We start from the raw sequence: 25160 nt of genomic DNA on the forward strand, positions 1-25160 counted from the left end.
CTTTATAGGAATTTAGTGATGAGTTTTAACATTTATGGATGGAATAAATTCTGGGGTAGCCTTGAGGTTACCATATTGAGATTATATTTTAGTAATTTATATGTAGAGCTACTTCTGTGGCAAATAAACTACCAATCATTAATCTTGCCCTATGCTATTTGAACTTTGTATCAACTCAAGAATCTTAAATTTGTGGCAGAGACTGTTCTCATTGAAAAATAGCTACATAAATAAACTTTATAATTTAAATATTAAAATAAAGGTTAAATCACCATCATTGACTAATAATCATACTTTTAATAGTGTGCTTATAACTATTACTCAGGAATTCTGAGCCAGAAATTCATTTAATAAACTTTCTGAGGACCTACCATGTGCCAGGCAGTCTTCCAGAGGTTAAGGTATGTCTGAACACAAGGACAAATCATTGCACTCACTGTGACAAGAAACACTCAGCTGTGAAAGCAAATAGTGTGCTCATTAACAAAAGCCGTAAGAGTAATTGAGCTCTGAATGAAATACTTGTATGTATATATAAAGAATAACTAGAATTCTAGTGACTCCTGTCCTATTTCTCAAGCCAAATAGCAAATATCTGCAATTCACATCTGGAGAAATTCCTATAGGCACTGGGCTAAAACTATGTACATGATCCTCAGAACAATACTTAGGGGAGCTAGTAACATTATCTCTGTGCTGCAAATAAGAAAACAGGTTTTTGACTACCTAACTTGTTCAAGGACATAGGAAGCAGGAGAGTTGGAGTGGGAACCTACAACTCGTGGAGTCCACTCATGACTGGTCAATCATTCATTCTACAGCACTGCCTCTTCTCAGTGGTATAAAGATCCTGAGTTTAAAGTCCCTAAATGTAATAACTGAGACTTTTCTGAAACTACTCTCTATGCACTGAAATATTAGCTGGCAAGAAACTTGAATTACTGAAAGCTAGCAGTCAATGAAAGAGTTGGACTCACTGATACCCTAGCTCTGTGTTGTCCAATATATAGCTGTAGCCCCAGGTGGCTGATGAGCACTGGGTAAGTAAAATACACATAAGATTTAAAGAACTTTATATCAAAAAAAAAAAAAAAAAAATGGAAAACACCTCTGATTTTTTTTATATTGATTACATGTTGAAATAATATTTTTGGATACAGTTGGTTACCTAAATATTGTATATTAATCAAATTAATTTTACCTGTTTCTTGTCTTTTTTAATGTGGCTAGGGAATATTTAAAAATTACATGTGCTAAAAAAAATTACATGTGCTGGCCTTTTTTTTTTTTTGGTCCATATTTTTAGTTGGACAGTGCTGTTCTAGACTTCCTTTTCTATTTGAATTTCCATCTTGTTTATTTTCGTCTCCATACTAGAGTTCCTCTTTCATCCCCTTTTTCCACTTCTAATAATAGTGTACATTTATATGACTCCCTGAACCAAACACTGGGCCAAGTACTTTTAAGAGTTTTATAATTCTCAGAACCACCCTAAATGATATGTATTAACAATTGTTTTCTGCCTTATTTAGATGAGAAAACTAAGTCTCAGGGTCTAGGTAATGATACCAAGCCATACAGCTAGTACGAGTCAGAACAGATTGGAGCACAGTTTCATCTGACTAAAACCTGTGCAACCAGCACCATGTTCTAATGTCTGTATTGCTTCAGTTTATGGACAGTGGAGTATTACTAGAGGAAGGGTAGGCCCATGTTTCTTCTATGGGGGGAGATGGGGACATTTTGGGTGAGAGAACTTTTCTTCATTGTGCTGAGCTGTGGCAAGTCGGTGTCCTAAGATCATTGCCACAAAATGCCCATGGCACCCATCAGTCTACCCCAAACACCCTATACATTTCCAGATGTCTTCTAAGGGTATGGTAGCATACCTAGTTGAGAACCACTGGGTAGAACAAGAACAAATGTAGCTCAACTTCATATTATCTAGTGTCAATCAAGCCCTTCTTTCTGCTAAACAATCCTTTAACATCATTTCACCCCTTATCAAAAGGTATAAACTAGTGCCTTCATTGAATATTTTTGTTTTCTCTTAACTGGTAGTATGTTGGAATGTGTTCTGTTTAGTTCTACAACACACTGCATGTGTTGGGAGTTTCACTCCCTGAGTTTCACCCAGGTCTATCAGATCTCCTGTTTTCTTCTCTATGCTTCAACATTTTATTGCCGATAACCTATTGGACATTTCCCTATAGATGTCACGTGTAATTTCAAACTGGTTTAATCTCTAAAATTTAGTGTGATGATTTAGTGTTTGGGCTTTGGAAGCAGACAATCCTGGAATCCAATTCTGGCTCCCTACCCTTTTAAGAATTGTGTGACTTCTTAGGGCAGGGTTACTTAACTCCTCTGAACTGTAGTTATACCCTTTGTAAAAGATACAACATTGCCTGACTCATAGAGTTGTTTTAAATGTTAAATGAGATAAAGTAGGTAAAGCACTTCGCAGAGGGCCCAGCACATAGTAAAGGCTTAATGTCTCTCCAGTACTGCCCAACAGAACTTTCTGCAGTGATGGAAATGCAGTGTATCATCTGCACTATTCAACACATCGGCACTAGCCCCATCTAGGTGGGTATGGAGCACTTTAAATACTGTGAGTGCAACCGAGGAATTGAATTTTAAATTTTATTTAATTTTCATTAATTAAAATGTAAATTTAAATACCCACATATGGTCAGTAACTGCTGATTTGGACAGCACAGGATGCTAACCTCGTGTTTTCCAAAATCAAGTTTCTTATTTTGATTCCAAACCTACTCCTCTTGTGGTATTGTTCATCTCAATCCATGGGAATGTTATTTTTCTAGTTCTCTAGCTAAATGCTTTCGAGTCATCTTTAATTCCTTTCTTTCTTTCCCATGCTATAGCTAATCCACTAGCAAATGATTTCAGCTTTACTTTCAGAAAGTATCTAGAATTCAAGTACTTCTCACCTCTTCCACAGATACTACCGTGATTCAGACTCCACCGTTCTCTCTCCCCTGATCTCCCTGTTTGCATTTTTATTCTTCCAGAGCTATCATTTTAAAATACACGTTTAAATATGTCACTCCCCCGGTGAGAATCCTCCACTGGCTTCTCATTTCATTCAGAGTCGAAGCCAAAGTATTTGCAGAGGTCTTACATGATCTTGCCTGCCTCTCCCAACTTCCCAACATCTCCGCTCCTCCTCGTTTTTTCTCCTTTCACTCTCTTACCAAACATTCCCTTCCAGTAGGCCATTGTTGACACAGCTGTGCTCCTGCCTCAGGGCCTTTGCACCTATTGTTGCCACGGCCTGGAACAATCTACCTTCTGAAATCTGCCGCCCAGGCTTTCTCTGCTTTCTCACTTCCTTTAAGTCTCTTCTCAAATGTCACCCTAGCAGTGAGTCATCCCCAGAGTGTATATTTGCTACCACCCCTCCCGCATACTCTGTATTCCCCTATGCAGCCCTTGCCCTTATCACCAGTCCTGACTAACTATATGTTTACTTGGTTTTTCGGTTAAAAAAATTTTTTTTTTTGTGGTTATTATCTGTCTCTCTCCCTGGAAAGTAAGCTCCATGAAGAAGGGGCTTTGTTTTTACCCTGTTCTCTATCACTCACCTAGGAAACAACCTAGCACATAGAAGATGCTCAATAAATATCTGTTAAATGAATAAATTCATTAGCAAATTAATGGCTCTTCTGTGGCTACTTAACATATTTTAATATTATTTAAGACCCTTTATGATTTTGCTTCAATTTATGTTATTTTTTTAAACCATATTTCTTACCTTTGTACAAATCATTCAACTTAATTAGGTCATTTACTTACCCCAGAGGTAGTGTACCTGATGACTGTAGAATATGAATGTTTGAAATAGGAAGTAAGGAACTCAGTCTAGTTTCTGAACTGGCATGCTGTGACACTCTGCCTCACCAGGAACTAGGCCGCCCGATTGTGATCAACATTTAAAATTTATTTTACTATAGCTGAGTATTCTGCCAACAGGCAATGTCTGTCAAACAGAACTTGACCTGAGTTGTTTGTGGAACGTGGTCCAGATTAGATACAATTTACCACAAGTCAAATGGTTTAACATAAGTCAAATTCTCACCAAAGAAAAATGTACGGGCAAGAGATGACTTAACTTTCGGATTATGTCCTTGAGCGCTGCGAGGGCATTGACTGTTCTCTTCAAGCAGAATGAGTGCCTAAGGATGCAGGGTTATTGGCGCATCACACCTGTGAGGTCTTTCTAGGCAATATGTGGCTTTGCTCTATGCTAGTATAATTATGTTGCATTTATTGCTAATTTAGCGGTTTCTTGAGTCTTAATCTCGTCAACTGTTTTCTCAAAATTCTGGTATTTGAAATTATGCTAGGACCATAAAATGATTGAGAACCATGTGTTTAGCACCTAGATTTTAGTTTTGCTAGCTCAGTTGAGGCTCTTACTCAATTCTTGCTGCTTATTAATTAATGATTATTAATGCTGTATTTAAAATTCACTTTTTTTCTCTTTTTTTAAAATTGGAGTATAGTTGCTTTACAATGTTGTGTTAGTTTCTGCTTTACAGAGAAGTGAATCAGCTATATGTATACATATGTTCCTTCTTTTTTGGATTTCCTTCCCATTTAGGTCACCACAGAGCACTGAGTAGAGTTCCCTGTGCTATACAACAGGTTCTCATTAGTTATCTATTTTAGGCATAGTAGTGTATATATGTCAATCCCAATCTCCCACTTCATTCCACCTCCCCTCTCCACCCTTGGTGTTTATACGTTTGTTCTCTACGTCTGTGTCTCTATTAAAATAGTACAGATGAACCTATTAGCAAAGTAAAATTCACTTTTAAGTTTATGAGAATAATTATAGATTTTCCCTGGGTTCCATGTACTCACTGTTCTTCTTTTTTCCTGTTGCCCTCTTAGAATTCACTGCTGTTTGGTGGGTCACGTGTGATGTGGGTTAGTAGGAAGAACTGATGAAGATGGTGAAGTGGTTTAAAAAGCTGAGTGACACATGTTTTGAAATATTGTGAAAGGCAGGGTAGGATGACACATCACTGGTCCCACAGCAACTGGAAAATAACTTGTCTTATGACATCTGGTCTGTCAGGCTCTTGTCACCAGATTATACGTGGACATTTGCTTCGGAACAAGTCCATCTCCTCCCAGGCTCCTCCTCCCACACTGCACGCTTTGAAAATGTATGAAAAGGAAATAATAATACTTTTCACAGAGCACTTTTTAAAAGTGATTGTGACACATGATATGAGGAATGAGATAGAGCAGGGCCAGGGTCCTTTTCATGGAACTGACATTCTGGTGAGAAAAGATAGAATACACACAGTTAAAACAAGTGGCATAGAGTGATAAATGCAGCAAGAAAAAAATGAAACCAAGTAGTATGACAAAGAGTGAGTAGGGTTGAAGACACTTTACATGCGATGGCCAGGAAGGCTTCTCAGGGGACGTATTGTTTGAATCCAAACCTGAATCAGGAGCAGAATGTAGGCAAGTAATGTCTGGTGGCATAGTGTTCCAGGCAGAAGAGGGCAACTGCAAAAACCCTTTGTGGAGCAGACAGGGGGCAGAGTGACAGAAGCTGATGGACAGAGAAACAATGAGGGACAAGATGCAGTCTGATATCTGAGTAGGAAACAGAGCCTGTGGGACCTGTTACTTCTAGTTAGGGATTTGGGTTTGTCGGAGGGTCAAGGGAAACCATGGAGGGTGTCAAGTAGGAAATGCCAGAGCACTTTAAGAAATACCCTAGTTTCACTCGGTAATGGAAAACTTGATATTTGGAAATTCTTCTTACTAAAAACAACTGAAAATACTGGACAAAATATATATACATATATATATTTAAATTTCCTTAAGGTGACAAAGAGCTAATAAAATACTGAGAAATTACTTGGCGTAGATCCGGGAATCCAGAGATACAAGTTCAGCTAATAGGGCTGGTTTTGCTCTGAAGTATTTATTTGTGGATCCAGAAGTGGCTGAGAGACTGAGCTGTACTTTTGGCAACAAAGAGAACAATTGACCTTTGTCTGATGGTAGACTGGCTGATTTCATCTTCCATTGTCTTAGAAAAAGAGTTCCTAATGGTTGAAAATTTTGTTACAAGGATGTTCATCAAAGTACTATTTATATTAGCAGAAAATTGGAAGGCACATAACTTTCTAGAAATGGAGGACTGGTTAAATAATCATGATGTGTCCATACAATAAAACACTAACAGGCATTTAAAAAAGTAAAAAGACTAACAAGAGCTTGGAAGAAGCCTCATAATATGCTCTAAGGTGAAAAAAAATCCTGACTATAAAATATTATGTATGGGAGTTTGGGATTGACATATACATACCACTATTTTTAAAATAGACAACCAACACAGACTTACCGTATAGCACAGGGAACTCTGCTCAATATTCTGTAATAACCTAAATGGGAAAGAGTTTGAAAAAGAATAGATATATGTATATGTATAACTGAATCACTTTGCTGTACACCTGAAACTAACACAACATGGTTAATCAACTATAGTCTAATATAAAATAAAAAATTTTTAAGTTATGTACACATCCCATTTGTGTAACATTATGTGCATACATGTAGGAAAATATAGAAAAATGTTAACAGTGGTTATCTCTTGGGATTGGGGTGATGTTTAATTTCTTATTTACTTGCTTATATATCTGTAATAAGAAAAATGCAAAAACCTAATGCAAATTGCTCTGTATTTTTAATGATAAATAAATAGTATATTAGAAAATACTGCAGAAAAGTACAAATAAGAAAATAAATAGTCCTGGAAGTCTCACTTCCATAGATAATCAGTATTAGTATTTGGTTATGAGGCATTGAAATAATTCTTTATAAATTTATGTGCATCTAGACCCGAAACATTTTATACATGGGAACATAAAACACAGTATTCTGCTGGCTTACTTGTTTTTTTAAAAAACTCAAACAAATATAGATTCACATTTTTTAAATCTCACAGTATTTAACTTTACTTCAACTCAATTATTTATTTTATCAATTTTCTATTGATAAATGTTTGTCTTTGAAAGTTTCAGTTATTAACAATGGTTCAATGAACATTCATATACATTAATGTAATAAAATCATTCAAAAACATTTACAGTAGTATTTACCCTTTAGATAGGTCCCCACAGCATTTACTCAGCCTTCCTTAAAACATAGGCCAAGTAGTTGCCAGGCTGCAAACAAAGTTAACCTCACAAAGTGGTAGAGTGCTGTAGCACTTGATTAAGGAAACTTCTACCCTACAAAATATTTTGCCCCCAAGGTGCAATTTAACTGTTTTAACAAGGAGCACATATTTTCCTTTATACAATTAAAGATCTAGAGTGAGGGAAATGTTGGTTCTAAAGTCATCCTGATTGAAAAGTTAAAGTTATTTATGATGGGCAGTTTTGCTCTTTCTCATTTGCTGGGCTTTACACAAGGCCATGATGTTCACTTGGGCACAATTCCAAGGGCCTCCATTCTCATTCTCATCTGAATGGATGGCTCTAGGTTGTGTGAAAATTATGGGGCATGCCACCGAGACCCTAGTATTCAGTTTAGTTTATTTCTTGCTTGGTTATTTTGTTGGTTTATTGATTCTCCAACCAGACCATTACTAAAAGAAATACATGAGAAAAGAATCCCAGGAATATGTTTCAGGGTTTCAGAACATAGCAATGAAAATAGTGTTTACACAGAAATTCAGAAAAGTTACATATAAGAGAATAAAGACTTCTTTCATAATTTAGACAGAGTTGGTTTGACAAAGGTTTTCAGCAAATCACATAACCAAATATAGAAATGAAGGTTGCTGACTCAGGCTATTACACTAACCACTAAACCCAGCTTCCTCTCTTAGCTGCACAGGGCAGAAGCACAGGAAGAAAAAGAAATGCCACTCTTTCTGGAACAAGCAGACTTTTGGAAAATGGCCAGTTCTGGAGCTTGACCTATACAATGCATCCTCCTACAAGGTGTATACCACACCCAGAAACCTTGGAGAAATTCATCATGACACAGATGAGATAATCGCAGAACCTTCTGATTTCACGTTGAAGTGATTAACATGTCAGTAGAAGGTTCTGATGAGAACTTAAATTCTTTACTCTGGAAATAGGTGGTAATTCTAGGATCCCAGAAAATTTAAATCTGTCAATTCTGTTTGGGCAGTTGATGGGAAAATGGTGTTGTTTCAAGTCCACATATCAGGGGCACAAATACACATATTAAAATAAGAAATAAGGCACCAGATTAGAATGAGGCAACACAATGTTAATGAAGGCAGTTATGTCCAGGAGATAATTTTATTAAAGTGTCATCAGAGTATTTGCCAAGTACAGAATCACATCTTCTCTATCATGTCTCTTATTTCACTATACATAGATTTGTATACCTGCAGTCATTCTTTTTGGACCTAAGAGAAATACTTTCTTTATACCAAGAACAAATTCATATACAAGTCAGTTCTTCTTTATTGTATTAGCTTTGCTTAATTAGCAGATGAGGTCTTTGAGTCCCATCCCAACGTTAGCATGTCTGAATGGACTAATTGTTTGATTGATTGATTCATTCAATTCAACAAATGTACGTTGAGCCCCTACAATGTGCCAGGCATTGTGCTAAGAGCTGGACATACAAAACTGAATAAAGGTGAAAAGTCCCTGACTTCATGAAGTTTAGAGTCTGGAGGGAGAGATAGACAATAAACAAAACACTAAGGTAATAATTATAGATTGACAAAATTGCTGTGAAGGACTAAACAGGGTGCTTGATGGGGAATAACAGACAGCATGAACCAATAACGCATCTCTGGAGAGGAGAAATTTAAGTCCAAACCTGAAGGAAGAAAAGGATCCAGGCAGGAAAGGAATGGGAAGAGTATTTCTAGCAGAAGGAATAACAAGTGCAAGTGGCAGGAGGTAAAGTCATAGCAAAATGTAGACACTCATATCCCAGTCCCTTGGGCCAGATATGTCTCTGAATTCAGAATTTGATTTGCATTTTAGAAAGTTAATATAGTGTGTATATGATATCCATATATTTACCCATGTATTATATGTCTCCCATAGACACCTGGGGACAGTACCCTGTAATCAAACACATTAATATATCTGCAGTGGAACATGTAAATATTAACACAAATTGGGATAAATAAAGACTATATATTTTTTTGACATAGCCTTCTGTCAGTTTGCTTCAGGCTTTGCTGCCAAATGAGTTCAGGTCCAGTTAGGTTTTGCCACCAACTAAATTATGAAAAAAATCATTTTTCAGAGCCTTTTGGATTTGGATTTGTGGATTAGAGATTATAGATCTGTAATTTCCCCCACTTTCCCCAATTATTATGACTAACATTCAGTAATTCATTTATTCAACACATTCTTTTTTGAAGGATTTTCTATATATCAGGTAGTGTTTTGAATGTCTAGAAATGTATTCAACATGACAATATTTATGTATTTTAAAATAGAAAGCCTACTTTATTAAATATAGCTATATAAGTTTGAATGTTAATTTTATACCAATATGGTAAAATATTACTAACAACAGCTTAAGAGAAACAACAACAAACCCCATAAGCCAGCACAAAGCATCTTGGTGTGTAGGCTAACTTAGAGAATCTAGAATAAGTTCTTGTAAGAGGGTAGTGAGGGGCTAGAATCTACAACTGGCGTCCCTAAAAATCCTTTAACGTGATACTCTTCGAATCCATTCAGAAGTCCCCGATACTCACATTTGCTTTTGATAATTAAGGGAGCAATTGTATCTTTTGGATAATTCCTGCTCCAAATAATGAGTTTCAATTCTGTTCTTGCATAGTACCAGATACTAAAGTAAGAAATTTGTAGGCATAATTTCATTTAGCCCTAAAACATAAGATAGATATGAATATTATTTCCTTTTTACAAATCAAGAAAAAGTTTTAAAAGCAATCTGGGGCTTCCCTGGTGGCGCAGTGGTTGAGAATCTGCCTGCCAATGCAGGGGACACAGGTTCGAGCCCTGGTCTGGGAGGATCCCACATGCCACGGAGCAACTAGGCCCGTGAGCCACAACTACTGAGCCTGCGCGTCTGGAGCTTGTGCTCCGCAACAAGAGAAGCCGCGATAGTGAGAGGCCCGCACACCGCGATGAAGAGTGGTCCCTGCTTGCCGCAACTAGAGAAAGCCTTTGCACAGAAACGAAGACCCAACACAGCTAAAAATAAAATTAAAAAAAAAAAAAGGAATTCCTTTAAAAAAAAAAAGTAAAACAAATATCCTTCTAAAAAAAAAAAAAGCAATCTGAAGGGGACACTGGATCTGCATCAGTAGAGCCAGGCATGCCTGGGGGTTTACCCCCTGCTGTCCAGGGTGGTAAATGACCAATGACTGACAGGTGTGGAATGAGAATGCTCAGGCCCCTTGCATCAGGTTAGGACAACTCTGAGATGTAACGGACACTCCAGAGGTGTCCAGTGGATCAGGTGGAGCCAGCCTTCTGCAGAACTGACGAGGTCACACCCTGCCTTGGTTTCCTCCTCTTCCTGCTCCTGCTTCCCCTCCTCCCTCGCCTTCCAGATCTCTCCCGACTTCCTTTAGCAAGTTGCTTGCTCAAAAAGTCTTGCCTCAGGGTCTGCTTCTGATTCTGGAGAACTCGGAACAGCCTTGCTGAGCCCTGGGGAATTCCTGACCCATGGAAACCATGAGAGGTAATGACTGTTGTTAGTGATTGTTGCTTGAACCATGATTTGGGGCACTTTGATAGGCAGTAATAGGTAGTCAGAACTCTCTGCAATGTTTCAGTAAGTGTATGCAGCAAGGAGCTCCTAGCTCTTCCTCAGCAGGATCTGTGGCTCAGTCCATCCCGATCTGACAGACACACACACATTCCAGATATAGGGTTTCTGTTCTCGCTGTAGTGTATCAGCTAACACCACTATCTCAGGGCCCACCGAGTGTCTGATCTGCTGAAACAACATTGCCTTGGATTAAGGGACCCACTTCATAGTAAATAAGGTGTGACAAAGTGTACATGACATGGGATCCACTCGTCCTACCATGAAGAACCTCACTTGGAAAATGCTAGCCTGACAGAGCATGGAACAGTCCTTTGAAGGCAAAGCAAAGATGAGGTGTGGTCCTTTAGGGTGTGCTGTGTACCACAGAGTAACAGCCATTACATACCACTGGCTACCCAATAGGAGGAGTATAGAGGTCCCAGAAACAGAGGCAGGAATAGGAGTGGCCCTGCTCATCATCACTTCCAGTCACCTACTTCTTCTTTTTCCTTTGGATCTGCTTCTATAGTTCCTTCTCGCTCCCCCAGCTTTGGTGTACTTCCAGCAGCCACAGCTGTGGCTCTTCACGGGCAGACTGTCCTCTTCAGACTACTGGAGACATTTTACTTGCAAGTGAGGAGGGCTGGAGATGCCCTCCTTTCCCCACAGGGATGCCGGTGCAGGTGTGGGGAACAAAAGCCCTTGCTCTGAAGCTGAACTTGCCCTCTGACTACCCCCGCGGAACCAGGATGTGCTGAGGTCTCATCCTCTCCTTTCTGCTGCTTCGAGGAATCTGACCTAACTCACTCTCCAGGGTCACAAACAAAATAAATGGTGGGATCAGGACCTAGGGTTGCCATACTGAGCAGATAAAAATACAAGATACCCAGTTAGATTTGAATGTCGAATAAACAGCAATTTTTTTAGTATGAGTATGTCCCATGCAATATTTGGGACATACTTGTCTTTAATTTTAAACATTGTTTATCTGAATTTCAAATTTAACTGGGTGTCCTATATTTCATTTGGCAACTGTATCAGGACACTAGCCAAAGTCTAATTCCAGTACCTATGAGTTTTTTAATTAATAAATCATTTAAAATCTGTAAATAAATTCAATGCACATATTACAAAATTCAAAAGGTAATACTGTAACCAAGCAAGGCTTTTGGGCAGAGAGCCAAACTTTGACAGTGGGTTTGTAGCAAAGTAAGTGTTCATGGCAGGGCACCAAGCAAGGGAGTGGGAGACAAGCCTCAGATCCACTCCAACTTGGTCTCTGAGTTGGGAGTGTTTTAAAGGGGAAGAACAAAGAAGCTGGGGTTAATCATCGTTTTGTGACATTTCTTAATCGGAGGTTTGGAAGTCAGGACGTCTCTGGTTTACAATTCTCTGGCCAGGTGGTCCATGGCTAGAGGTCTGTTAGCTCATCTTGCTCTGGAGAAACAACCTGAGTTTGTATGTTAATAATGATTTCTATAATAGCAATTTTAGTACAGTAACATGTTATCAACAATAGCAATTTTAGTCATCTGACTCTGGTTGATTAGTGTTCAATTAGCACAGGATTGAGGTCAGAAGGGACAAGAAAGGGAATAAAGGTTTGGATAGAGAGAGTAATCATAAACTCGGCAGGGGAACTTGGTTTTAGGGGAACTCTGTTTCAATAGAGTAAACAATAAGTCTCCCTACACCCCTGTGCCCAGCCACTCAGGTCTCCCATTTAGAGGCTATCATGGTAGCCTGTTTCTTATTTATCTTTCTAGCAATATTCTCTGTTAATGCAGGCACAATTATATATGCATCTCTGTACTTTTCTTTATTAGTTTAACAGCCAATCTTGGAGAAAGGTCTTATCAGCCCATCTGGAGTTGCCTTGTTCTTTTTAATAATTACAGTTACTTTAAAAAGGCTCTATTAATATTCACGTGGATTGTTTTCAGTCTTTTGCTTTTATAGATAACCAAAGTCTGAGCTATCTTGCTTTATTTAATTTAAAGAGACTCCAGAGTCTAAGTACCAAAATGCAGATCAACAGATTGAAATGATAAATGCTCCTAATAGAATTGAGGAGAGATGTAGGTTACTTGATAATAAGGTAGAAGAAGTTCAATGGATGCTATCTATGTTCTCTGACATTTAAAATTATTCTGCCCTCCAATAAGTATGCTGGAATTATTTGAGTGGATATGAATACATTTTGCATGTAATCCTTTATAATAACTCCCCAAGAAAACTAATAACCATTTACCAATACAAATATGGTTATCATTTGCCATAGGAGTGAGAATTCATGGCATTGTACTTAATGTCACCTGGGAGTCAGTGCATTTTCTAAAAGGAATTACTTGACAGTGGAGTGTCTACTGCTCAAATGCACAAAGACAAGAGTGTGTTTTAAAAAGACTGTTTCTGGGATAAGCAGAAGGGCCTATAAGTCAGTAGCATTCCTTTCTAGAAAGGCAGCCTTAGAGAAAGAAGAACAGATGAGAGGTAGGCTCCTGGAAGTTTGTTATGTTAATATGCAACAGAAGGGAAGATTCATTACAGGGAAGGAAGACACAGAGCCCAGTTTGCTCAGAGTTGAGATATATGCCGGGTTTGGGGGTTACAGGAGTTTGACTAGGGCACGTAGTCTAGTATATCATCAAATAGGGAAGTTCTTGCTGGCTGCTAAAATGATGGGGAAAATGGAATGACGGGGTGGCATGCATGAAATTCTTGTTAGAGAGTGATATTTTTTGAGGCAACTGTGGGGTTCGAAATGTCCCCTGCCCTCAGTAGATTTATAGAATAATAGACTGACATGGAAACAAAGATGCTATCTAAACAAACACAGAATCATTTTGAACAGAATTCATATACTACAGTATAAAACATAAGTAATATACATGGTGTAGATTTCTTTAAACTCCGTAATTCTCTGCTGGCCAAGCGTATTGAACTAGACCCTGAAATAAGCCTCAACAAAAGCAGGCTAATGTAGTAAGAATTTAGTTTAAAAGGGAAAATACAGGTTCTTTAATTCTTCTGTATCCTGGGTTTTTCCCTTTCCACCATTAATCTTTTTGCTGCCTTTCAAAACTCTTCTGATAGATTTAAAAAATCTAGTTCTATGGTAAATTTATTATTTGGAAAAGGAACACTGGCCAAGTGGGCCCTATAGCTTTGGCTTTTTCTCTTACAACCAATGTCCACTGGGACAGGGTAGCAGGTATTCTCTGAGTTGTGTGCATGGTAAGTGCGCTCTCACGCTTTAGTTTAGGTTAAATAAATATCACAGGAACTGAAACAATCTAACACTCTGCTCAGCCACAGGATTTTCTTCAGCACTTCCTTAGAAGTGCTACTATAAATATACAAGCCACATCACCCACTTACAAATAGTACTTGACACCATGTGAATGAGTTTCTTGAACAAACTCATTCCTTTGGGGAGGGGCTAGAGTGCAAAAAATAGTTTCTTCTGAAAACAAACAAATAAAACACTGACATTTTTCCAGGCATTGCCTGGTAGTACTAGTGTGCCTACACTCCTGTTTCTTATTTCTTACTCTTTCTAGGCTACCTACACTTCATCATTTCCTCACCAGGTAAAAGATGGTAAAAACAGTGAAAATGATCTTTATTCCTAAATCTTCTCACTTTCCTGTCTTCATCAGTCCACTGATGGACTCTCCTGTTCTCGTGGGCTGGTATCGTAGGGGAGGAAAAAGTTTTTCTCGTCCTTCTTAGGGTCCTTGGCTGGGTCTGAAAATTAAACTAACAAAGACAGATGAACAGGAGAAAAGCATACAACGTGTATTGAATTTTTACATGTACATGGAGCTTGCACAGGAGAATGAAGGCTGGAAGAAGTGATTGGAGCAGGAAGCATTTGTATCTTTTAGACAAAGAAACAATAAATTTGCAAAGAATTGACAAGAAAAAGGGGTTTGGGGGATTTCCCTGCTGGCACAGTGGTTAAGAATCCGCCTGCCAATGCGGGGGACACAGGTTCGATCCCTGGTCCGGGAAGTTCCACATGCCGCGGAGCAACTAAGCCCGTGTGCCACGACTACTGAGCCTGCGCTCTAGAGCCCGTGAGCCACAACTCTTGAGCCTGCAAGCCACAACTACTGAAGCCCACACGTCCCAGAGTCCGCACTGCAACTAGTGAGCACAGGCACCGCAACTACTGAAGCCCGCACACCTAGAGCCTGTGCTCTGCAACAAGAGAAGCCACTGCAATGAGAAAGCCGCACACCACAATGAAGAGTAGACCCTGCTCGCCGCAACTAGAGAAAGCCGGCACAGCAACAAAGACCCAACGCAGCCAAAATAAATAAATTAAATAAATAAATAAATAAATAAATAAATAAATAAAAATTTAAAAAAATAAATAAAAAATAAAGTGTACAATTCACTGGTTAAAAAAAACCAAACAAAAACAAAAAAGGATTTGGGCTAAGGGTGATAAATGGTGAAGAAGTAACTTGGAAGATCAGGGTTAGTTTAAAAAGTTTGTTTTGCAGATTCTTCTCGTGCCTTCTCTGGGCTAAGAGTCTGTCTCCAGTGAAAGGAGAATCTATTTCCTGTGTTTAGGCAGAAAAGAGGGTAACTTTATCTGCATTTACTGCTTCTTAATTGCCTTCAGCTCAAAATAATTTTTATGTCAAAGAGGCATACTTTGGGATGACATTCTGGTTTCCTTCAGAAAATAGGAGTCATGAAATTAAATAACTCTAAGCTCAGAGGGACTTGGAAAGGCCATTTGGTAGAAAAATCCAGGAGAAATAAACATAGACTCTCAGATTTTCAGGGCTGGAAGGAAACTTAGGAGAATTCAAGTTCTCCTAAGAGAGAGAGAACCCTCTCTTAGGAGAGTTCCACATATTTGAATCTCTCTGGAAATATGTAGAATTGTTAAAAGCAATTTCTAGCTTTTTGAACCCTTAAGTTTTTGAAGCCTACTCCCTTTCTACCTTCGAAACACTAATTACCAATTCTTAACTTTCAAACCAGCAGTATTTTAAAATGTCATAATTATTGAACTTAACACACAAAAATAACATTATATGTCACTGCCTAAATTATGTTCATGATTTATTTATTTTGCTTTAAAACAGTAATTCTTTCTTTCCCAAGATAATTTTTCAGTATATTTTTCTATTTTCTCGTTTCTCATAGCAGTGAAAAAACAGATATTAGCTCTGCTTTCCTCTTCTTCTCTTGGTTCAAATCTCAAAGGGTATTGAACTGGAAACTTGAGGGGCCTAATTAGCAGAGAAAATAAGATAAGAATAAGTAAATACAATAAACTATTCAAAAAATCAAATTCTGAAGCGGAGGGGACCTTAGTTAGATATCATCTAGCAAAATATCTCCATATTGTAAGATGAAGAGAGGAAGATACAGAATGTTTGTGTGACTTGTCCAAGGATACACAGAGGCTTAATGGTAGAGCCTCTGCAAGGTCCCATTCACTTGACTTCCAGACAGGGCTCTAAGAAAGATCTCAAGAGAAAGTTCAATGCATAAAGAGTATTTTGGTTTCCCTCAGTTTCTGAAAACGTGTTTACTAGGCATTTGGATTCTAAGAACTTATTTTCTTCCTTCCTTCTTTCCTTCCTCTCTCTCTATTTCTTCCTTTCTTTCCTTCTCTCTACTAAGCAACTAACTCCAATTTAAACTCTTTTGGCTTCAAAATTATAGGAAATATTTATCTACTGAGCCAATTCAATTCTCAGTGTCTGGAAAGAACTCCAGAGCCTCCCAGTTCTTGGCTATTTACAATAATGAAGGGAAGCAGTAGTATAGGTAATCCAAATTAACAAATAATTCTTGAGAAATTTCAAACTAAATTAAATATGGAAATTAATAACTAGATTGATATATTAATGGGATCATCCTTCTTAGGCAAGGCATATATACCAGAATGTTTAGGGCTTTGCTTTCAAAAGGAGGGGACTTACATGACATCATTCAACACTATCCCTACAGCCTGTAAAATAAATTTTATTAGAGCAACTAATATTTTGGAATATATTTCAGATAGGAGAAGTCTAAGCAATTGGTTATGGTTTGTTTTAAAGTATGGAATATATTCAATATATGAAGGAAAGTGGATAGTAGAGCTGATAGGCCTTCTGTGATAAAGTTCCTGGGGTGGATCTCATTTGGAAATGCCAAAAAGTTGAGAGAGGAACCAGGAGGAGTGATCACTTGTAACAATTTCTAGGAATATTATTAACGAGGTTCTCCCTGTAACCCATTGTGCTCATTCCTGCCTGCCCCCCACCCCAGTGAATTATTTTTTCAAATTCATTCGAACTCTGTGCATCTCCTCTCTTCTGATTGTCATTATCTTTCTAATTCTCACTTTTTTAAGAGAGAAGGTAAGCTACTGTTTTTATTGAAAAGGAATTCCATATTTTACATCTATTCTCTTTGAAGATTTTGCAAAGTAGACATCATGAATAATTTAGAGTTTCCTTTTATTGGGAACATTTTTTAAAGACTGCATCAACACATGGGAAATAAAAAGATGTTCTGATACAAAATGAAAAGATGCTGACCTGTCAGTTCACTGTCCTAAAGACCAGTGTGCATCCATGCATCACAGAAGTTCTTGAATGATTGCTTTTCAAACTGCTAGATGGGAAGAATACAAATGGATGAAATTCTTCTTCATTCTCTGAAGATGGCATAGCTCCAGATTCTTTAGACTCTTTTTATTTTTAAGGATCATGTGACCCTTTGTATTTTCTGTTTTCTTTAAGTTGATTCTTCTTATATAAACGATTCCAGAATCAGACACCTTTATGGACAAGTGTTTTGCTAAAAAGCAGTTCTTCCTTTATCTATAGATTTTCCTCTTTCAGGCCATTCCCACTTCCTCTTCCTTAAATATCTCATTTCCCAGTTTTTGACCACTAGGTGTCATAAGTATTCACACAAATGTCTCAAAGATGTAAAAATAAACTTTCTCTTAAAATGAGCCCCTGAATATATGACTTTCCATATGCAATCTTATATGACTTGGGCTCACGTATTAGCTCCAATTTATATGTGATTCAAATTCAGATTAGAAAGTTCAGGAAAAGTCACAAAATCAAGGAAAAACGAAACGGAAATCTTGTGGTGTATAAATGGTTTGTCAAAGGGGCAAACCTGTGTAGCTTTGAACTCTGCAGAAATTGTTCCTTCCAGACCCCCTTCCTTACTTGACCTCCAGAGGTTCCTTTAGAATCATTGTATGAAATCAGTAGGCACCTCCTTTTAGGAATGGGCTTCACAAGAGCACATTGAAATAGCCTTTGGAAATCTTTGCATTACTTTGCAATAGTGATAGTCATGAGACACTGGAACCCACTCTCATTCTACTTATTTGAGTTTCAGCTGAAAGGGCTGACACATTAGAAAATTATTTTCAAGTCATGGCTTTTTAAAGCTAGGTTGATCAATTCTAACCTTTTCATTTTGTGTTGGGGAAATGATACCTGCACTAGTTTGCTCATTGTCCAAAGATGGTAGCAGAACTACACATTGGACACACGTCTTCTGACTCCTAGGGATCCTAGGTCTTCTGTGTAGTTCTTACTGTTCTTAGGATAGATTCATGTATCTGCCTTGGAATTTTTAAAAAAAAATAAACCAAAGTATTCCTTAGACTGTGTTCAATATTATAACAAAAATCTTAGCTCAGGGGACTTCCCTGGTGGCGCAGTGGTTGAGAGTCCACCTGCCAATGCAGGGGACATGGTCTGGGAGGATCCCACATGCCGCGGAGCAGATAGGCCCGTGCGCCACAACTACTGAGCCTGCATGCCACAACTACTGAAGCCCACGCGCCTAGAGCCCGTGCTCCATAACAGGAGAGGCCACCACACCACAGTGAGAAGCCCGTGCACCGCAACAGAGTGGCCCCAGCTCGCCGCAACTGGAGAGAGCCCGTGTGCAGCAACGAAGACCCAAAGCAGCCAAAAATAAAAAAATAAATAAAATAAAATAAATTTATAAAAAAAAAAAATCTTAGCTCAGTAAGCTTCCTCTGTGGAGATTTAATATTAAAAACAGTAGTAGCCTGTTAGTTGTTGGCACAATGACAGGAAACAAATTTTAATACTCTCATTTTACAGAATTTGCAGATTTCATTTTAATTCAGACAGATGGAATAACTGTTCCATTTAACTTTTCTTTGTATTGCAAGTCAACCAGACCCATACATATCTTTCAATGAATTTTTTAAGGAAGGTGACCATATTTAATGAAAAGATAATCTTTTGGTATTCTAAGTAAAAAAGAATACTACTGTTTTTCTCACCAAGGTAGGCTTAGTCATTTGACTATAAAAGCAGTGAAAATATTGCATTTTAAGTAGCTGTACCATAAAATAATGAATTTTATTTGTGTAAGGTACTTTATTACTTGAGATGAGAAGCGCTGTCCTTGTATGATCAAAAGACCTGAAGGGTCCATGGCCTTAGTGTTCACTCGGTTCCCATGGAGAGGACACTCCATATCCCTCTTTTGTTTATTCTGACTGAGGTTTCCATGGTAAGTCCAGGTGCAGAATTTCTTTTGGGTAAGAATTTTCCCCTAATTACAATACTAAACAATTGCTTTACCTAAATTCTCTTATACACATTTTGAAAGACTGAATTAAAAATTAATTCTTTGGCCACAATGACAGTGCATGGAACTAGTTAAACTGGTAATTCTGAGCATTGTTTAAGATGTTTTACCCAAAAATGTTGTAAGGTCAAATAAGTTAGAGAAATAGGCTGTATGCTTGAAATCCTTTCTTAGACATTAAAAATGCTGCTTAGCGTATTACAGGCTCTGAAAAATCCTGCAGTTAAGAAACTTGCTCAAATCTATTGAAGCTAACATTTTCCAAGCATCATTGGTCAGAAACGTTAATTGTAAAATACCATATAACATATTGTGAAAAACAGGTTGAGAAATCTTGATTGCCCAAATGACATACAATCCTAGATCAACTACTCTGTTTCTTGCAATGTGCAATCCTTCTATTGGATTTTTATCTCATTTATTGTCAGTATCTAAACAATATTCCCTTTGCCTCCATGGCTACTTTCTGGCCAGTAAGAGTCATAGTTGCAACATGAAAGGCCAAAGCCCTGCTAAGTTTATCCACAGAAATTTCCAAGTATCAATATCCTGTCAACGGATGGACTATTTTAAAATATTACTTTCCTGCGTGTTATAAAACAGTTGTTTCAGTTGATTTCCTCTAACCCATTTATTTTCTTTCACTTAATGTAAAATTTTTCCATGTCAGAGTCCATGATTGATTACTAGAGGTCAAATAAGCCTGGACTAAAAATACAATTGTTGTATTTCCTGGGAGTTGACATTATGGCTGTTACCTTATTGTAGGAGTAACTTGCACATTCAAGATGGAATACGAACTCGTTAGTGTGGCATAATAGGTTGAGTGCAGTCGTTTCTAAGGTGGCGTGGAAGTGGTACACCCAGATCACCACTGGTTATGTGGGATTAGCACAAGAAAGCAAGATAAAGCAAGGTAACCTGGCTACTGTGTCACTTTCTTGTTATCAATTGGCCTTGGGTCCTGATACTTCCATAACTGGCTTATTCCATAAGCCTCACAGAGAATTGTTAACAATATTTCTGGATACAGCCATTGCTTAAGTGATTTGCTTTCCCTGTGAGTATTTTTTATTTCTATATCCTGTGAGAGAGAATTCATTTAGAGTATTTTGTCACCATCCCATACAAAGAACTCTTACTAAGCAGTTTTATCCCAAGCTACTGAAAAGACCATTAACTACCTTCAAGTTCAAGTTCAATCCAGAAATTAGACCAAACTCTAACTCCATTAGTTATGTGCAGAGCATCAACATTTTCTTCTCTTGATATACATGCCATGAATCCTACAAAAAAATTTCTATATAGAATTACTTGCTCTTTCTGTCATCAAGGGTGATATAATGATTGTGGTTATGGGAACCCAGAGTTTCATAGAATTTGTTTTGGTCCAAGACATATTATGATCTGGTTCCCCCCTGCTACTTCAACTGATATCCCATTACTCTTCTTCTTTCTTTATTAATAATAAATGGATTACTAGTCTCCAAATATTCCATGATTTTTCTTGCTGTCCTTTTTTGCATACGTGCTTCTCTTCCACTGGAATGCCATTCTCTTCCTTTATCACACAATTAAATTCTTCTCATGTTTCCAGATTTGGTTCAAGTGATATCTCTTCTAGGATATCTTTCATGTTCATTCCTAAGCTCAAAGAAAATTTTAATTGCCATGAAAAAATTGAGATTAAAGACTTCAATAGTTAGTGAATTACTTTGGGATAGGAGTAGTTGCTGTATCACACAATCCTCAAAATATATAATTTTTCAAATATGTATGATAGAAGTTTACTTCTCAATCACATCAACTCCCAAAGGGATTAGTGGGAAACTTTCCTCCAACTAGTGATTTAGGATTTCAGCCTCGTTCTCTCTTGTAGGTTCACCATCTGACACTGTGCTTATCTGTATTCGGCTAGTGGAAGAAAAACAAAGAGTGAAGAAGATATAACCACTTCTTAACAATCTTGATCTGGAATTAATACACGCTTGTTTCCATTACTAAGAACAAGTCACATGGCCCCACCTAGGTGTATTGAGGTTGGAAAGTGTGTTGCCTGACTGGGTTGCAGTTCCTGGTAACAACTCCAGGAAGGAAATGCATACATTTTGGGCATAAGAGTTAGCTATCTCTGCTACAGTTAATATTCTTATGTTTGCAATGACGTAAACTCCAACTTAAGAAAGATTAAGCACCAAGGTTGTTTTAAAGAAGTCATCCGGGGGGTTGTTCTGAGAAGCCAAGGAAGAGCTGCAGGGATCGGGCAAACTGGGGAACTTCAGATATAGGACCTGGAGACACAGTGCCATCATGGTTGTCTTTTGTCTCTGTTTTTCCTGCTTATTGATTTTGTCCTCTTCTATTGCAGAGAGATGGATTCATATACATGGTGGGGGTGTGGGAAGGTAGCCAATTCCAGGCTTAGAGTCTCCAAATTTTGTGATTCCAGAGCAAAGTAAGAATACGCTTTTTCCCCATTTTGCTATATAAAAATTCCACAGACAGACTCAGGACAATTTGGCTCACGTGTTCACCCACTGAACCAATCACTGTGGCTACTGCTAAGAAGTGAGATATATATATAGGGCATTTATGGACCCAGTCCCTACATGACTTGGAACATTATAATCTTATTTCAAAAAGTCCTAGGGTAAGTGGAAGAATTTTATTGCCAAGGTGGATACAAACTTGGGATATAAACTAGATTAGAAGAAGGGCTTCAACACATTGGAGAAGTGTATGCAGCAAATAAGGAGTATGGGAGCAGGACAGCTTCTGCTGTTTTAGCTGAAGTCCAGGCTTTGTTGTTCCAGTTATAGAGCACAGGCAGAGCAGACTGAGCATAATTCTGAAGGGCCCTAGGATTTTTGGAATGGTAAATGAGCATCGGCTTCACCGTAAAATCACCAGCTGCATCGGCCCCTAACAAGAGAGTCCGCCTGTCCTTTGAAGATTTGAAGTCAGACATTGATGTCTCCTCTCTAGCTATGAAAGTCTAAGTGGCATCTTCTTCCAATTACAGGGCATCTTCTTCCAATATAAGTCTGTTGTTTCGTGTAGTCACCTTCATTAATCATCTTAGCCAGATCTTCTGGATAACTTGCTGCAGCTTGTATATCAGCACTTGCTGCTTCACCTTGCACTTTTATGTTATGGAGATGGCTTCTTTCCTTAAACCTCATAACCAACCTTTGCTCGCTTCAAACTTTTCTTCTGCAGTGCCTTCATCTCTCTCAGACTTCATGGAATTGAAGAGAATTAGAGCCTTGGTCTGTATTAGGCTTCTGGCTTAAGGGGATATTGTGGTTGGTTTGATCTCCTAACCAAATCACTAAAACTTTCTCCATATCAGCAATAAGGCTGTTACACTTTTTTTTATTATTCATGTGTTCACTGGAGTAGCAATTTTAATTTCTTTCAGGAACTTTTCCTTTGCATTCCCAAGTTGGCTAACTGTTTGGTGCAAGAGTCCTAGCTTTCACCCTATCGTGAATTTCACCATGCCTTCCTCACTCACCTTAATCATTTATAATTTTTGATTTAAGTGAGAGACGTGTGACTCTTCCTTTCACTTGAATACTTAGAGGCCATTGTATGATTATTAACTGGCCTAATTTCAATATTGTTGTGTCTCAGGGACACAATAGGGAGGCCAGAAGATAGGAGAGAGAGGGAAAGGCTGGTGGGTGGAGCAGTCAGAACAAAGGATTTGAATAAATATTTTTCCAAGGAAGATATACAAATGGCCAATAGGTACATGAAAAGGTGCTCAACATCACTAATCATCAGGGGGATGAAAATAAAAAGCACAGTGAGCTATAACCTAACACCTGTTAGAATGGCTATTTTAAAAAAGAGATAAAACATGCTGGCAGGGATGTGGAGAAAAGGGAACCCTTGGGCACTGTTGGTGGGAATGTAAATTGTTGTAGCCACTATGAAAAACAGTATGGAGGTTCTTCAAAAAAATCAATAACAGAACTACCATATGACCCAGCAATCCCACTTCTGACATACAAAGGAAACAAAACCATTATCTAGAGAGATATCTGTACTCCCATGATCACTGCAGCATTATTCACAACAACCAAGGTATGAAAACAACCTAAGTGTCTGTATATATATGTCGGCCTTAAAAAAGAAGGAAATCCTATCATTTTTGACAATATGGATGAACCTGGAGAACATCGTGTTAAGTGAAATAAGCCAGACAGAGAAATGGTATCATTTTTATGTAGAATTTAAAAAAAGTCAAACTCATAGAAAGTAGAAAAGTGGTTGTCAGCAGCTGTGTCGTGGGGGAAATAGGGAGAGATAGGTAAAAGGGTATGAACTTTCAGCCTTAAGATGAATAAGGTCTGAGGATCTAATGTCTAACACAGTGATTGTAGTTGATAACACTGTATTGCATAATTAAAATTTACTAAGAGAGTAGAACATAATTGTTCTCACCAAAGAAAAAGGGGGTAATATGGGAGATGAAGGATGTGTGAATTCACTCTATGAATGGAATTCTTTCCCAACATACAACGTATATCAAATCATCACATTGTCCACTTCAGATATCTTTCAATTTTATGTTCATTATATCTTAATGAAACTGAAAACAAAAGGAAAAAGTTAAGTCAGGGTTTCTCAACATTCTTTTTATTATTACCCTCCTAAAGAGCCATTATTTTCCTAGTAACCATTATTTCCTATGAAATTTTAATACCAGTATTCTGTATATCTGTTTATGTTCCTTGGCCCTTTTGAGGGACACAAACTATTGTAATATCTAGAAAAATTTTCACTCCCCCAAGAACCAATAGTTGCTGGTGGGGCATATTGCCTCCACTTAACCCACTGGTGAAGTGAATGGCACTGCTTTCAATATCATCATAATTAGCTGAGTAGTAAAAAAAACGCTCAATTTTTAGTCAGTTGTCTATGGGGGAGTAAAATACCAATTCTAACTTGTATTATCTCTCTCTCTTATTTTAGAAAAATCATTCAATTTCCTTATTTCTCACATATTAAATAGGGTAAGGTTAAAATAATAAGCAAACAAAGAAACAGGATGGAAAATACCTTATCTTATCTTGTCTTATCTTATCTTCCTACATCACAGGGTTGCTGTGAGAGTTACTTCTCCCGAAATCAGTTGATTTATCAAGATGGGACTCACCACAAGATTGATTGTGAGCTCCTTCTTCACAAAACCAGAGTCTTGATGTAATTAACATAGAAAGAGCCTCGGGTGTTTGCACAGTAGTAATGGGAATGTGGCAACGATCTTTGCATTTCAGTTGAGCAAACAGTCAGATAACAAGCTTCTTTAGTGGAGACTTTGTCTAGACATAAAAGGGAACTCATGCCCTAACGGAGGAAAAAGTCACGAAGGGAAATCTTAGAATATTTTCCTCTTAGAAACCTTGAAAACAATATCAAACATTGCTTGATTTCAGTGAATTATTTGCAGTCAAAGACGGGACTAGGTAAGTGCAAATCATTCCTTCTAATATTTTATCCATTGCTTTTTATAATGGACATAACTTATCGTTAGTGAAGCAAGGTTTCAATGTAAACTTTCCTTTTTAACCTCAGTTTATTAAGTATAACATCTGCAAGCTGGTCTTATGAAATGCATTTAACTTTGAACTCTCACAAAATCTGAAATACACAATTTGTTGAAAAATAATAATACATCTAATATTTATTAAGCACATAGCATATGCCAGACCCTGGATTAGGTGTGTTACAGCCATGGTTTCCAA

At 37.8% G+C, this 25160-nt stretch overlaps 1 protein-coding gene across 1 annotated transcript in view; it reads left to right on the forward strand.

Moving 5' to 3' along the window:
- The first annotated feature begins 132 nt into the window (after positions 1-132).
- The window catches only part of LOC309646493 (uncharacterized protein), a 47393-nt gene continuing 22365 nt past the window's right edge, over positions 133-25160 (forward strand). Inside the window, exon 1 of the mRNA XM_082432888.1 lies at positions 133-24618. Within this exon, the coding sequence (XP_082289014.1) occupies positions 24464-24618 (155 nt within the window). The 5' untranslated portion in view covers positions 133-24463. The remainder of the gene's footprint in view (positions 24619-25160) is intronic.

Source organism: Balaenoptera physalus (genome assembly GCF_965194825.1).
Source record: "Balaenoptera physalus genome assembly, chromosome: 17".
NCBI lineage: Eukaryota > Metazoa > Chordata > Mammalia > Artiodactyla > Balaenopteridae > Balaenoptera > Balaenoptera physalus.